Below are 13,829 nucleotides of genomic sequence, written 5' to 3' on the forward strand. Positions count from 1 at the left end.
TCTGTCTGGGAAAAAAAAATAAATCCTTTATTCTTAAAGACAGTCTTGATGAATAAATCACCTGCCCTTTTTACTTGTAATCGAAGTAACCACCCAGGAATTAGTCCTATCCGAATCACCATAAAATTAAGAAATAATACATCCTTCATGCGGCTCGGCGGAACCGTACGTGCCGAGAGACTGTTAATGCAATTGTAATTCTTAAGTTCCATCTGAAACCCCCAGATAAATGTTCTATGCTAATAATGCCGCTATTCTGCATAAATAAGCGCATTCGTTTATTACACATAAATGCTGTTTGCTGGGAAAACTTTTAATAATATTAAATATTGTAAAATAATCTGATCCTTTTTTTGTTTAAATAAATGGGTGCCCCTTTTTGTCTTATGCTTTGACATGGGACATGCTAGCAAAATTAGTTTAAGAAGTACTTTTTTTTTTTTCTGGGTGTTTCCAATATTTTAGCAACTTGAAAATGAATGTGTAATTTAAATGTAATTTTTTAATTTTATTTTTAGGTTCAATGGTTCCATTTTCCATGAGGGTTTTGCACGCCGAGCTCCACCAATACCTCGGGAATCCTCAGGAGTCTTTAGACAGACTGCACCATATGAAAATGATTTGCCAACAGGTATTTAAAATACTCGTAGGAAGATCTCATGTGGCAGTCACTGGCGCTTTTAAGATGGCCGCCACTTGTTTATTTGACTGGCGTATGAAAAAGTTTGCAAGTTTCTCTTTTCTCATGATAAAAGTACAGATTGTATTTTTTTTAATTGGTATTTTGTTTCGTGTGCCTTTGTCTGATTCAATTTAACAAGGTTTATGTACAGCGTGACTGTGGAGGTGAGAGACACGTTGTGCCGGCAGAATCAGGGATGTTGGTCAGGCATTGTCTTTGCCGATGCTGGACTGTTATAATGGAGACTAATTAACATTTGGGGAATCATGGTGAAGGCGTGGAATGGTCACTGTGTCTGCAGGAGGTTTAGTTTTACTTGACTTCTACCCAACGTGGAACGTTGTTGCCATCTGGGACATTGTTCCGGTGGGCGTCAGGACCGACACCTTCTGGAATGGAATGCCTGATCACGGAATCGCGGTTTCTTATGACAGGTTACTGGTGCCATCGCACACGATTGGGGGAGAGTCCTTAGACAACCTGATCTCCTGGGTAGCAACCGGGAGATGTCCAACAAAATTAGGATGTACTAATATGTCCTAAGTCCTAATGGGTTTCTTGGCTCAGGTTTTACAGACGTACTGGCATGTTCTAAGGGACCTGAAAGGGTTAAGCGGATTTTTTGGTTTTTCTTTATTTCCAATTTGTTTTTTTACTTATTGAGAGGACTTTTTGCAAAGAAAATATAGTAATATACCTATTATATACAGATGTCATTACCACATAAACATGTATGTAAAACAATCGAAACATTATTATAGTGATAATGTTTGGGGTTTTAAAAGTATCTGTAAAAGTTAATAGTCGTATCAAGGGGATCTGGACAATTTTTACAGGTAGTTTGGGTTAAATGAACCTAATTGTTCAATTACTTTGACCTGGATTGCCTGCATATGGAGGGTTGCTTTGATCTGCTTAGAATAATGAAAATGGCATCCTTTTGTAAGCAAGGTACATTCACTAATTGTGTACATTAGCTCGGGAGCCGTACATTATACATTTTTCACATTTATTTTGAGCAGTTCATTGACTGGCCCTATGTCTTTTACGGGGGTAGAGCATCTAGAATAGAAAAATATCAGAAAGTAGGACAGAGGGATTAAGTTCCAAATGAAGGACACTGGAGGAGTGAAAAGTGGTGTTACATGAACGACACACAGCATGGTCCACGGCCAGTGGCGTCGCTAAGGGGGGGCAAGGGGGGGCAATTGCCCCCCCTAGGTTATTCCTTGCCCCCCCTGTTGCCCCCCCGCCGAATTTGTAACCCCTTGACTGCTAACGACGGCATGGTGCCGTCGCTAGCAGTCCCAGTCAGGTGCTAACGACGGCACCATGCCGTCACTAGCACTATCTTACCTTGATGGAGGTCTGTGGACCTCCATCACCACCTACCCCGGCGATCTGCCCCTCAAACTGAAGGGCATCACCGGAGCCACCCGATCTGCCCGGTGACGTCTCGCGCAATGACGCGATGACGTCACCGCGCAACTTTATTAACAACTGACAATTGTCAGTTAAAGAGGTATGGGGGCATGCTGCTTAGATGCCTGTATCTCAGGCATCTAAGCAGCTACATACCCCCAACATATACCGTTGGAAAGGTAATCGCCTCGCCTTTCCAACGGTATATAGATTGTAATAAAAAATATTAAGTTAAAAAAATAAAAATTTAAAAATATGATTTGGGGGTCTCTAAAGGCAGATAAAAAAGATCAAAATTGCCTAGAGACCCCCAAATTAAATTATTTAAACAAAGTAGTTTAACTTTAAAAAAAAAAAAAAAAAGTTTAAGTATTCTAGCTAAATGATCACTGTGGTAGCCAATGTTACCACAGCGATCATATAGCTATAAAAAGTCACATTCCCTTTTTAAAAATGGCCGATACTAATTTTTAATCCTATGATCCCTTTGATCATGGGGTTAAATTTAGCCAACGGCAGAGGGAGGCAATTTTTGAAATCCTGATGAACTGCAAATATTATTAAAATCAGCCATTTAGCCTGTGCGGTACGTGAGTAACCATATCATCCCTGGAGCGCCTTGCATTTTTACTGCAAAACTTATTTTTGCTGTAAAAGTGATTTTTTTTCTCCCTTTTCCATCATTTCTTTGGGATTGTAAGGGGAAAGAATGGTGTGTGCGTCTGTGAGTGAATGTATTTAAAGTATGGTGTGTGCTTCTGCGAGTGAATGGAGATATGAAAGGCGTGTGAATGGTCAGTAATTAGGGTTGAAGCCTTGACGTGGCATTACTGCTCACGTAGGAAGTTAAATTATGGCACAAAAAGTACACATTTGCAAAAACGACATCCCTTGGCGCATCAAATGAGGGGCTGTATGTGTTTCTAGTACAAACCTGGAGTGCGCAAGACATAAATGAACATGTAACTATGGATAGAAAAAACATATTTTCTAGCCAAAGCGACATATTCCATCATTATTTGTGCACTCAACTTTTGTCCTAGAAATACATGTAGCCCCTCATTTGAAGCTCCAAGGGGTGTAGTTTCTTAAAATGGATGAATTGTCTGAATGAGGGAGAGCATGAGTTAATATGTGGATGAATTGTCTGAATGAGGGAGAGCATGAGTTAATATGTGGATGAATTGTCTGAATGAGGGAGAGCATGAGTTAATATGTGGATGAATTGTCTGAATGAGGAAGAGCATGTGTTAATATGTGGATGATTTGTCTGAATGAGGGAGAGCATGAGTTAATGTGATTGTGCGTATCATAGATGTATAATTGTGGAAGGGCAAAGATGGCACTAGCAGGATGTTTGAGCCTTGGGGACCAAGATGGCACAGGCAGGGTGTATATGGGACAAAGATGGCAAATCGTATGTGTGTTATCTGGGTGTGCAACCTGTGATCTATCCCTGTAATTTAGGGGGTTTTAAATATACCATTAATGCCGTGTTTTTATGTGAATTCCAATTGATCTATACCTGCAAAGCTGGGTTTCTGTGTTATTCTGTAGATCCATATCTGCTATGCTATGTTTCCATACATTATTTATGTATACCTGCAAATACAGGGCTTGTATGTCTTGTTCAGTTGATTAATACCTGCAATGCTGTTTCCATGTATTTATTTGATCTATACCTGCGATGCTACGTTTCATATATTATTATTGTATACCTGCAAATACAGGATTTGTATGTCTGATTCTGTTTATTTGATATATACCTTCAGTGCTGAGATCACAAGTGAATTTCAATTGATCTATACATGCAAAGCTGGGTTTGTGTGTTAATGTGTTGATCTATACCTGCTATCAGCAGCAGGGTCTAATATTTATATATATATCGGCAGCAGGGACTAATATTAATATATATCGGCAACTGGGGCTAATATTAATATATTTGGGCAGCAGGGCTAATATATATATATATATCAGCAGCAGGATCTAATATTAGGCCCTTAAATCATTTAGTGCAAAAGTTAAGGTATTGTGGTGTTTAAAGGATTTCAAGGATTAGTCTTACTAAATTGTGGCTTCAGGCTTCCCATGTTGAATGATCAAGTATTTTATTGTCCAATAACAAAAGTATCATTCCATAGCACATTACTTTTGGCAATATATATATATATATATATATATATATATATATATATATATATATATATATATATATATATATATATGTGTGTGTGTGTGTGTTTTCAGTGGTATGATTTAATGGTGGAAATTATTAATGCCCCCCCCAGTTTGACTGTGGTATCTTGTGTGCCCCCCCTATATATTGTTTCTAGAGTCGCCACTGTCCACGGCTACTTGTACTTGGGTTCTCATCATCCATGATCAGTCTTTAAAGCCAGGTTAGAGGATGCGCTGAAGCAACAGAAACCTGTTACTGATATACTTTGGCCACCATAATTGCTGCTTTTTGTCATACCTATTCGGTAGTGGATCAAACACTAATAAACCAGGGAGTGTGAGATGAGGAAAGGGGGCGATCTAGTACTGGGGGGAATACAAGCTGGATTTGGGGGTCTAGAACAGGGCAGGAGTAATTGTTCATTACCATTCATTCTATGAGCCTTTGATTTGGCGAGTACAGGAAGCATTTTTGTTATTAGGATGTACAAAGAGTGACATCACCTATTTTTAGGTGATGTCACTCTTTGGGGCTTGTATTTTGTGGAACAATATTAACCATATTGTATCAAATTAACATCATGTTTAAAAATATGTTTAAAGGAAAACTGTCATGAAACAAAGTGATAAAAAAGTTCCATTGGGAAATTCTTTCTGGTGTTTAACCTTTCTCTGGGTCTTCAAATGAATTGTGTATAATACCATGTCCCTTGGGGTCCTCCGTGCAAAGTAAAAGCTGGAAGAAAAAAAAATGCCTTTGTTTTTATATCTGAAATTATAACAACATTTTAATGACATTTTTATTAATAGATATATTTTTTGTGTGACATTTTTCCATTAAAAGCATGTATTTTATTTTTAACAGTCAATGGCTACATTTTAGAATAATTGTATTTTTATTTGTTTCCGTTTTCTTTATAGATTTTTGGCTTTTTCATCCAGCTAAATAGCTAGAAGGGGATTATTTGTGTTTTAAGGTCAATGGGTGGAAATTAGATAGATAGATATATATAACACCTACCCACCATTCAAAAGTTTGGGGTCACACAGAAATGTCCTTGTTTTTTATCCATTACATTTTTTATGGAATATCTTCCCTTTATCACTCCCATCACTCTTGTGTTCCAATGGCGCGTTGTGTTCACTGATCCAAGTTTAAAAGGATAATTGATCATTAGAAAACCCTTTTGCCATTTTCCATGAAAAACAGCTAATGATGAATGTGTTCTGAGGTGTTGGTGTTAGGACTGTATGAAATATTCTATACTCTGCCCTTTACAGTCTGATGTGCAGTGGATGCATCTACCTACTTTATGCAATAATTCCCAACCCCACAGGTGGAAATCCTATATGAGACTCGGCTATATGGGATACCTTTCCACGGTTAATAGACAGTCGATTGCTTCTTCACAAATTACATTCCATGTAGTGATTGTTTTAAAATGCGATTATTTCAGATATTAGACAATTTGGAGAAGGGCCTGGCAGAAGATGGAAGCATGATCACCATGAGTCAGAGTAACCAGAACGGTAAGGGTATTTTTTTCTTCTTTTGGGTTTACATGTAGGTCCATTTGTCATCAAAACATACTTGTTAAGAATCCAACTTTTTTACCCCAGGTTAGACTTTATTATAAGTGCATGTTGTCCACTCATATAGCACTATGGCGTTTTTCCTAAATGAATCTGCCAGTCCATTATCTTGCTACTTTTTGGTAAATACCAAAATGTCACACGGTGTTCATTATTTAGAATTATAGACTGCCATGCCAATTGCTTGCCTACTATTTTAGGTATAACATGAGATGTCTGCAAGGACAGAGTGGGGTTGGGGTCCACCTATGTACAGCTATTGTTGGGGCTCTTCAGTGCAGGAACATATATTTCTCCAACGATGGCAGTAAGCCACGGATTCAAACCATAAATAGCAAGGAGTCAATCATAATAATGTATCAAATTAGCACTGGGAGCGATTTAAATGCATCTTAAAGGGACCCTCCAGCCAGTAAATTCTCTTTAATGCATATGATAACTGTGTGGTTCTTTTACATTTCCGTGGTGTCCCCCCTCGTATATGTATGAGGGTGTTCTGCAGAATCCATGCATTTGCCCATCCGTCGCCCTTGCCCCAAGGCTATTTTCCATGTGAGAGGCGTGTTCAGCGTAACACATCTCCCTGCGCATGATATACAGCTCCAGCACCAGTTTAGTGAACCCCCTCGCGCATGCGTGGAAATCACTCACAAAGATTCACTATGCTTACAGTGAACACAAAGTGACAGGTGTGTGAGCGCATGTGTCTGTTTCCTTTTACTCCAGATCTCATGAAAGTTACTGTGTTTACTCCCAGCCTGATATATCACCAGAAGCTAATAATTAACCATTTAGAACTTTCTGTGCATATATGGCAGGCTGAAATGGTAAAAATGAACTGTTTAGAACATTATTTGCTAATAGGTTAGTGTAAGCGTGTTAGACTGATGGCCTGCTGAGACCGTGCAAGGGGCATGACATAGATCGTAGAGAGAACCACAATAACAGTCTGACCCATAGAGAGTCACAAAATAGATTGGAAGTCATTTTGGAAGACTTGTGGATTCAGAAAATGAGTTCTGGGTCAGCCAAGTATTGAAGGTCAATAAATTATCTAGGAAAGTGTTCCCCTTGTAAACCAGAGGCTCAGCATAGCTTCAAAATTGAAATCTGCTCTGTGTATATCTCTCATGTTTGGCTATAAATTATAGAACATCCTTCCATTCGAGGTCCGGTTTGGCCCGCTGTCACTTAAATCATTCCACTAAACTCATCCCTTAAGGACATAGTAAAGCTAAATGCCAGGACTCGCTGCTTCCAAATATCTCAATCTAATTGGTAAAATTGGATATGTGTTTCAGGGAAAGTTGCCTAAAACATATTTTAATTTAGATATGATTTATTGAATGAAACATAATCATCAGAGACTGGATTGGGTTTAAATCGCACATAGGCGCAAAGCATACCAAAGGGAGTGTGTGTCTGTGGGCTTGCTCTAAAAAGTTACATATTTGGCTTTTGTAGATTTTAGAAGCTCAATTTCAATCAAAAGCATGGAATTTTTCCCAGTATGCATTACAGCGCTGCAGAATCTGATGGCGCGATATAAAACAATGATAATATGAACGCTAAGTAAACGTCTTAGAATACTACAGAGGGACCTTTAGTTATAAAATTCAGCCGCGTATGTGGACAGCCCCTTTAATGGAATTATTTGCTGAGAAGATCTTCACGTTATAACATGTTACACTGTTCTGTTGTAGACCAAATACTGTTTCAAAAGCCACAGTTTGAAAATATGTAACGTTTCTTGTCAAAGAATCTGTACAGTCTGCCAAATAAGACTACTAGGAGCCAGGATCTTTACCAGCAACCTTAAGACAAACGTTCCTTTACAGCAGGATCATTTACTCTAAACAGAAGAATAAAACTCCATAGTTTCTCACTTTATTAGTACAACTGAGGTACTTGTTAAAAAAAATATATATATATATGTATCATAAAGCAGCTTGGATTGGGAGGAATAAGGAAGCCAAAGGAACCACCTAAACATTCCAGTCAGTCTGGCTTTTATTTCCTTTATTATTCATTTTTTTATATTTAATGCAGCGGTTCAATATCAAAAGGTTGACCCCTGTTCTGGCGCAGACTTTAATGGAGACTGAATTAGAGTAATTCTACCTTGGCATCTCTTTAACGGCAGTTTTTTTGTGATATTAACATTCTGTATTTACAATAGATGGAGGATTTTAACCTCTCGTCTGCCATCACAAAAAGGAGAAGGTTTCTGTTAGGTTTTTTTTTTCCTCATCCATAGCATGGAACGGCCACGACCGAAAGGCTGCTACAAGGAACAAAGCCCTTTGATACGGGTCAATTAACATGGCCGTGAAACTATGTGCCGCACAGCAGGTCTGCTAAATAATACATGCTTTAGAGCAAGCAGAAATTGAAGTGAAAAAGGCAAACCGGTAGAGGTATTATTTCATAACCTGCAATAACAAAGTGACATCATTAACTGCTCCTCACTGAAAACAATTGAAATCCTAGGCATGTGCCTGACAAAGGGGCGAAGAAGACTTCCAGAAGCATTGATGTTTTTTTTAATCTGTGGAGAAAGAGCAAATAACCTGGAAATGTCCAATATGCAGTGCAAGCGCTTTCACAGCCGTCAGCTCCGAGCCAGCCAAGTGTGCTGTGATGTGTCTGAAAGCCTTTGGCCTCAGCTGCCCCCTCCTTCCAAATGACCTTCCATCACAGCGTCTCCCACAAAATGTCCCCGTCTCCACTGAAGGCTCTCCGCCACTTGAAGGATGCTCTTAATTAGGTCTGTAGCAGCCTCTGCTGCGCAGGAATGCTGAATCCTGTCCGCTCGTCTCTCATTCCTTCAGCCTTCGAGCAGCCGGAGTCATCTCCTTTCTGGGGTCTTCTGTGCTTTATTTTTTACTCTTGTGATAAAAGGCTGCTACAAGAGCACGTAGGATATACGTTACAAAATAACTATTTGGCGTGTGCAGATTCACGTGCTTTGGGTATATTTTGGCTAATATGAGAATTCTCCTATTATAGCAGATTACGCGTGAATGTAGGTCGCTACAAATGTAGGATGAAGATTTTTAGGATTTTAGGATATTGCTAATAAATGGGTTGAAATACCATGTTATCATGTGACTATTGTAATAACAACTTTAATTCCTAACATTTCCCATTATTAACCCTCTTTCACCAGGAAATAATCAAGAATCCAGTCCCGGGGTATTTATTTCAGAGCCGTGTCTCAGCAGCTCTATCATTAGAGGCGTAGAGCGGAGGTTATGAGGTTATACTCGAGGCAGTGGGGTGTTGTTTAGTTGAGGTAGATCAGATAAACTTTTAAATGCGATGTGATGTGTTGCAAGAGTTGTGAATGAACATTTCATTTATTGAAGATAAAGAAATCATTACAACCTATATCTCCCATGTGAAAAAGTAATTACCCCCCCCCAAACCTAATAACTGGTTGTGCCACCCTTGGCTGCAACAACTGCAATCAAACCTTTGCCACAACTAGCAGTGAGTCTCTTACATCGCTGTAGAGGAACAATGGAAGTCTCTCTTTGGCAGAATTGTGTTAATTCATCCGCATTGGAGGGTTACCGAGCATGAGCTTCATTTTAAGGTCCTGCTGCAGCTTCTCAATCAAATTCAGAGTCAGGACTTTGACTTGGCCCTCTCCAAATGTGTGTTTTGCAGAAATGACACAAAAACACACTTACCTGAGATAGAAACTGCAGCCTTGCAGCTGCTGTCTTCCTCGGTAATGATACTTGTCACTGATTGGCTGCTTCAGGCATCCAATCAATCTATAGCAGGAAAACTCTCACATAGCAAACGTACCGGAGCTGACTGGCGGAGAGTATATAATGTGCACAGTGATGTGTCTGGCCAAACTTGCCTCCTGCACAGAAAATAGCTGGTGGGGGCAGAAGGGGCAAATACAGATACGGGGGGTCTACAGAATCACCGTGAAAATGTAAAGGGACCATGCAGCTATCATATGCATTAAATATGTGGGGTCTTACAACTGGAAGGAAAATGGATGGATTAGATGGACAAAATTAATTTGTGTGTAGAGAACGCACATCACGCTCAGCCAGCCTGGGGAGTTTGTGTGTAGCAGCGGAGGAGCGTGCACCTTGCCCTTTATTTGGCCCAGTCTAATGGGGTTCTCCGGCATTGTGGGTTAGCCGAGCGGTGGTCCCAGCAGCCCTGAGAAGATTAGCGAGGCTCTTTGATCGTGCGCGCTGACAGCTGCTTAGCTCTGTGCAGGCTGCCTGCTAGAGAACAATAGGGAGATGCCGCTAAGCTGAGTGGCTTCTCTTGTGTTTCGTGCTGCCAGAAGCTGACAGCTATACGGCTCAGACGCCCCCATCTTTGTCTGCGCCCGACATTACAATAAATCACGCACAGCAGTGAAATGTCCCGTTTTAGTGTTTGTTTCCATCATAATGTGAAAACGGAACATCTTCCGATGTGCGCATGCTTCGAAACCCCAGCCGTGCTAACAAGGGGGATGTTTGAAATCAGAATTCCTAGGTCCAGTGATTGATGGCTAGAAAGACCCTCTAATTTATTTGTGCACATTCACGTACTGATCTTATTTTGCAGCCTCTGTTCAGCTGTGGAGGTCACGTCTGGGCCGGGTGATGTACTCCATGGCAAACTGTCTGCTAATGATGAAGGTACGTGGGCGGCGGCAAGCTGCAGAGCTTACCGTATATACAGCAGTAGAATGCCAATAGGAACGCGACGTTCTAGAATGCTGCCTGGCGCTACACGCTCGGAATACAGACAAAGCATGGATAGCACCAAGGTTGTCTGCGGTCCTTCCGTCTCGTTCTAAAGAAATATTCAGATTCTAAATATAAATAAGATGCTGTTCTGTGCAGTTGGTGGCCCCTTTCTCCAGGGAAGGCTACGGAATGCATCGCTTTATTCGCATATTGGTAACATTTATGAAAAATTATGTGTTTTATATGTGGCTTCCCTTCTTCTTACTGCTCCCTCTATTTTTATATATATGTGTGAGAAAGCGGGTGCTGCGAGAAGGAAACGCTTCCGGCCATCGCTTTATTTGTAGGAGTAATATTTTCATTTTGGGTCCGTATGAGGTTTCAAAGTGATTGGTTTTCCCCATTTATCATATGTGCAGAAAAGGGAAAGATTGCAAAGATACAAGAGAATGGATAACATACAGTCGAGTGTGGGGCGCACACACACACACACACACACAGCTGAGCAGCCAGCATCTGTTAAGCTGGGCTAGTGCTTGCTGGCACACTGACATCCAGCAGTGCTCAAGGAGGCTGGAATATTGATGGGTACCATTGCTGAATTTTATATCTTTAATTTTGCCCTACATGCTTAGCTTTAGCTGGCTATTTACTAATATGACGTTGTCTGTAACTCTCTGGGCAGTATCCCTCAGGCACTTGGATTCTCATTGGCCGTTTAAAATTATTTTCTGTATCTTTTTGTTGTGCACTAAAGTCCATTTTGCACGGTCTGCAATCTATTTTACTGCAGGCGCCGCGCTCTTCCTACGCAGGCGCCGCGCTCTTCCTACGCAGGCGCCGCGCTCTTCCTACGCAGGCGCCGCGCTCTTCCTACGCAGGCGCCGCGCTCTTCCTACGCAGGCGCCGCGCTCTTCCTACGCAGGCGCCGCGCTCTTCCTACGCAGGCGCCGCGCTCTTCCTACGCAGGCGCCACGCTCTTCCTACGCAGGCGCCGCGCTCTTCCTACGCAGGCGTTATTTCTTACTATCTTTTCCATTAAATACGTTTCTTCTCCTATGATGTTAGCCTCTCCTCCAGATCAGGTTCTGTTTTCACGGTGCGTATTTTTTACACGCTCCTGCATGCTAACCAGCGATCATAATGCTGAACACAGATACTGCCGCAGTATGTACATCTAGGTATCTGACACGTCACGCGGGAACCCTCGTTTCCTAATTTGTGTGGACATTTTAATATATATGGCTACTAACCCACAGTATTAAAGTTCTGCTGTCCCCGCGAGAAGTTTGGAGATATCTTTATATTTACCGGTAATTTCTGCAGATGGGACCTGCGCTCTGTTTCTGAGTCAGGCACCACAAGTGGGACATTGATACTAATAAAAGTGAATGTTATGTGCCGTCGCTGATGGATCCGAGTCCCAGCTGTGCTGCCTTCCTGCTATTATTGCTAGTTATCATGGGCTGCAGAGAAATGACAATCACAGCTAAACCTTGGGGGCACTACGACACCTATCTACAGTGGGGTTAATTGACCATAGCTATTCATGAGCTGGCCCTGTTGGCTGATTAAACTATACATTATCAGGGCCAGCCACACTGTCACTACTGCAGAAACCCACTGGGACTGGACCTTCATAATGTATGGTAAAGTCAAGGAACTAAAGCCACATCTCTCCTGCAAACTCTCCATTTAGTTAATAAACCCCTAGAGATCACACTGTGTTACTTTTAAGCAAATTGCAACACATGGTTCAGTCTTTAACGGTCAGATAGTATTAAATGGACATCAGAACATAATGTAATATACACACACAACCACATACATACATACATACGCACACGTGAGCCAAAAAACAGCTTAAACAGTATTAAGATTTATTATAAGGCTTTCTATGTAAATATTGCTTATGTCCTGCGATGTATCGTTGTTAGTAAGCCTAAAACGGCTGCGGGTTTTTTTCCGTTCTTGCTTTGTTTATTACAGTATTCTAGCAGGAATTGAACCTGGTATAGTGAGATAGCAAGGTGTGTGTAATTGGCATTGTGTACTAACAAACTGAAGCAAGTGCCTTTGCATAGCGATCTCTTGTTCGCACGACAAAAGTACTTGTGAATCGGTGCACTTTGTTGCCATCTAGAGGCAGGTTATGATATTGCAGCTCACGATGCCCTGATCTATAAAGATGCCTTTGGGATTATTTTCATGGCTAAATCATTTCTTATTTGTGTTTTCAAGCAGACATATAGGTCAGGCTGGGGAAGGTACAGCACAGGTTACAACGTAACTTAAACTGAACATGCCAGGTACAGTGACGATATACAATATTCTCAGCTATTTACGCCAGGAGCCCAATATAGTATTATATGCCATGTGTTAAAGAAAACCCCGCCTAATCCCCCTCTTCCAACAACATGAGGACCCCCCTGTCCAGCCACGAACTCCAAAAAGTAAAACCGGTAGAGGAACAACTCAGGCATCCGCTCAACCTTCCCCAAGGGGTTATTTTTAAATCCATTTGTTAGTATAGAGCCCTGCATGGGACTGTTATCTTAATCCCGCTCCCGCTGAATTTCTGACCATTACCGCCCCCTCCCGCAACACTCCAGCAAACAACATTCCCAAACATACATTCCCTCATTCATATACTCATTAATTCCCTCATTCACAGATACTCATTCATTCCCTCAATCACGCATACTCGTTCATACAAACTCCCCCACCCCCTTACATGAACTGCAGATTTCCTGCGCATTCCCTCAAGCTCGCACACAGCATCTCTTCTCCTGTCCCGCCGGAAACGGAACAAAGTTGTGTGACATGAGGTAAATGCATGTGACTCCCCTGGGTTCCTGGGCGGAACAAGAGAAAAGACGCTGTGTGGGTGTGCCGGGATTACCGGGACCTGGAAGTACATTGTCTGACCGACCGCAACACCTGAAAAACCGCCCACACCCGCAAATGTCCTCTACTTTAGTACTGAACTCAAATACATGCATTAATTACATATTTCAAGGCTGTACTAAAAAATAGATTAATTTTCACAATTCAAGGGATGCCTCCTGGCATAACCGTATGTACGTGGGCGGACAGGGAATTCTTAAGCTTATTTTTTATACAGGTTACACATATCTAGTTTCTAATATTAGTTTTGTGTTTTGATGGTTACTCCCCTGGAATATCTCTTCGAAATGGACAAAGGTAGATATCAGTTTTTAGTAATTCTCTTTAGGTGCCTC

General features: G+C 41.2%; 1 protein-coding gene across 1 annotated transcript in view; it reads left to right on the forward strand.

Moving 5' to 3' along the window:
• Positions 1-13,829, forward strand: part of TRAPPC12 (trafficking protein particle complex subunit 12) — a 49,159-nt gene that overhangs the window by 27,629 nt on the left and 7,701 nt on the right. The window contains exons 6-8 of the mRNA XM_053459873.1: positions 519-631; positions 5,740-5,812; positions 10,463-10,536. Of these exons, the coding sequence (XP_053315848.1) occupies positions 519-631; positions 5,740-5,812; positions 10,463-10,536 (260 nt within the window). The remainder of the gene's footprint in view (positions 1-518; positions 632-5,739; positions 5,813-10,462; positions 10,537-13,829) is intronic.

The sequence above is a fragment of the Spea bombifrons genome, chromosome 3 (assembly GCF_027358695.1).
Source record: "Spea bombifrons isolate aSpeBom1 chromosome 3, aSpeBom1.2.pri, whole genome shotgun sequence".
In the NCBI taxonomy this organism is placed as follows: domain Eukaryota; kingdom Metazoa; phylum Chordata; class Amphibia; order Anura; family Pelobatidae; genus Spea; species Spea bombifrons.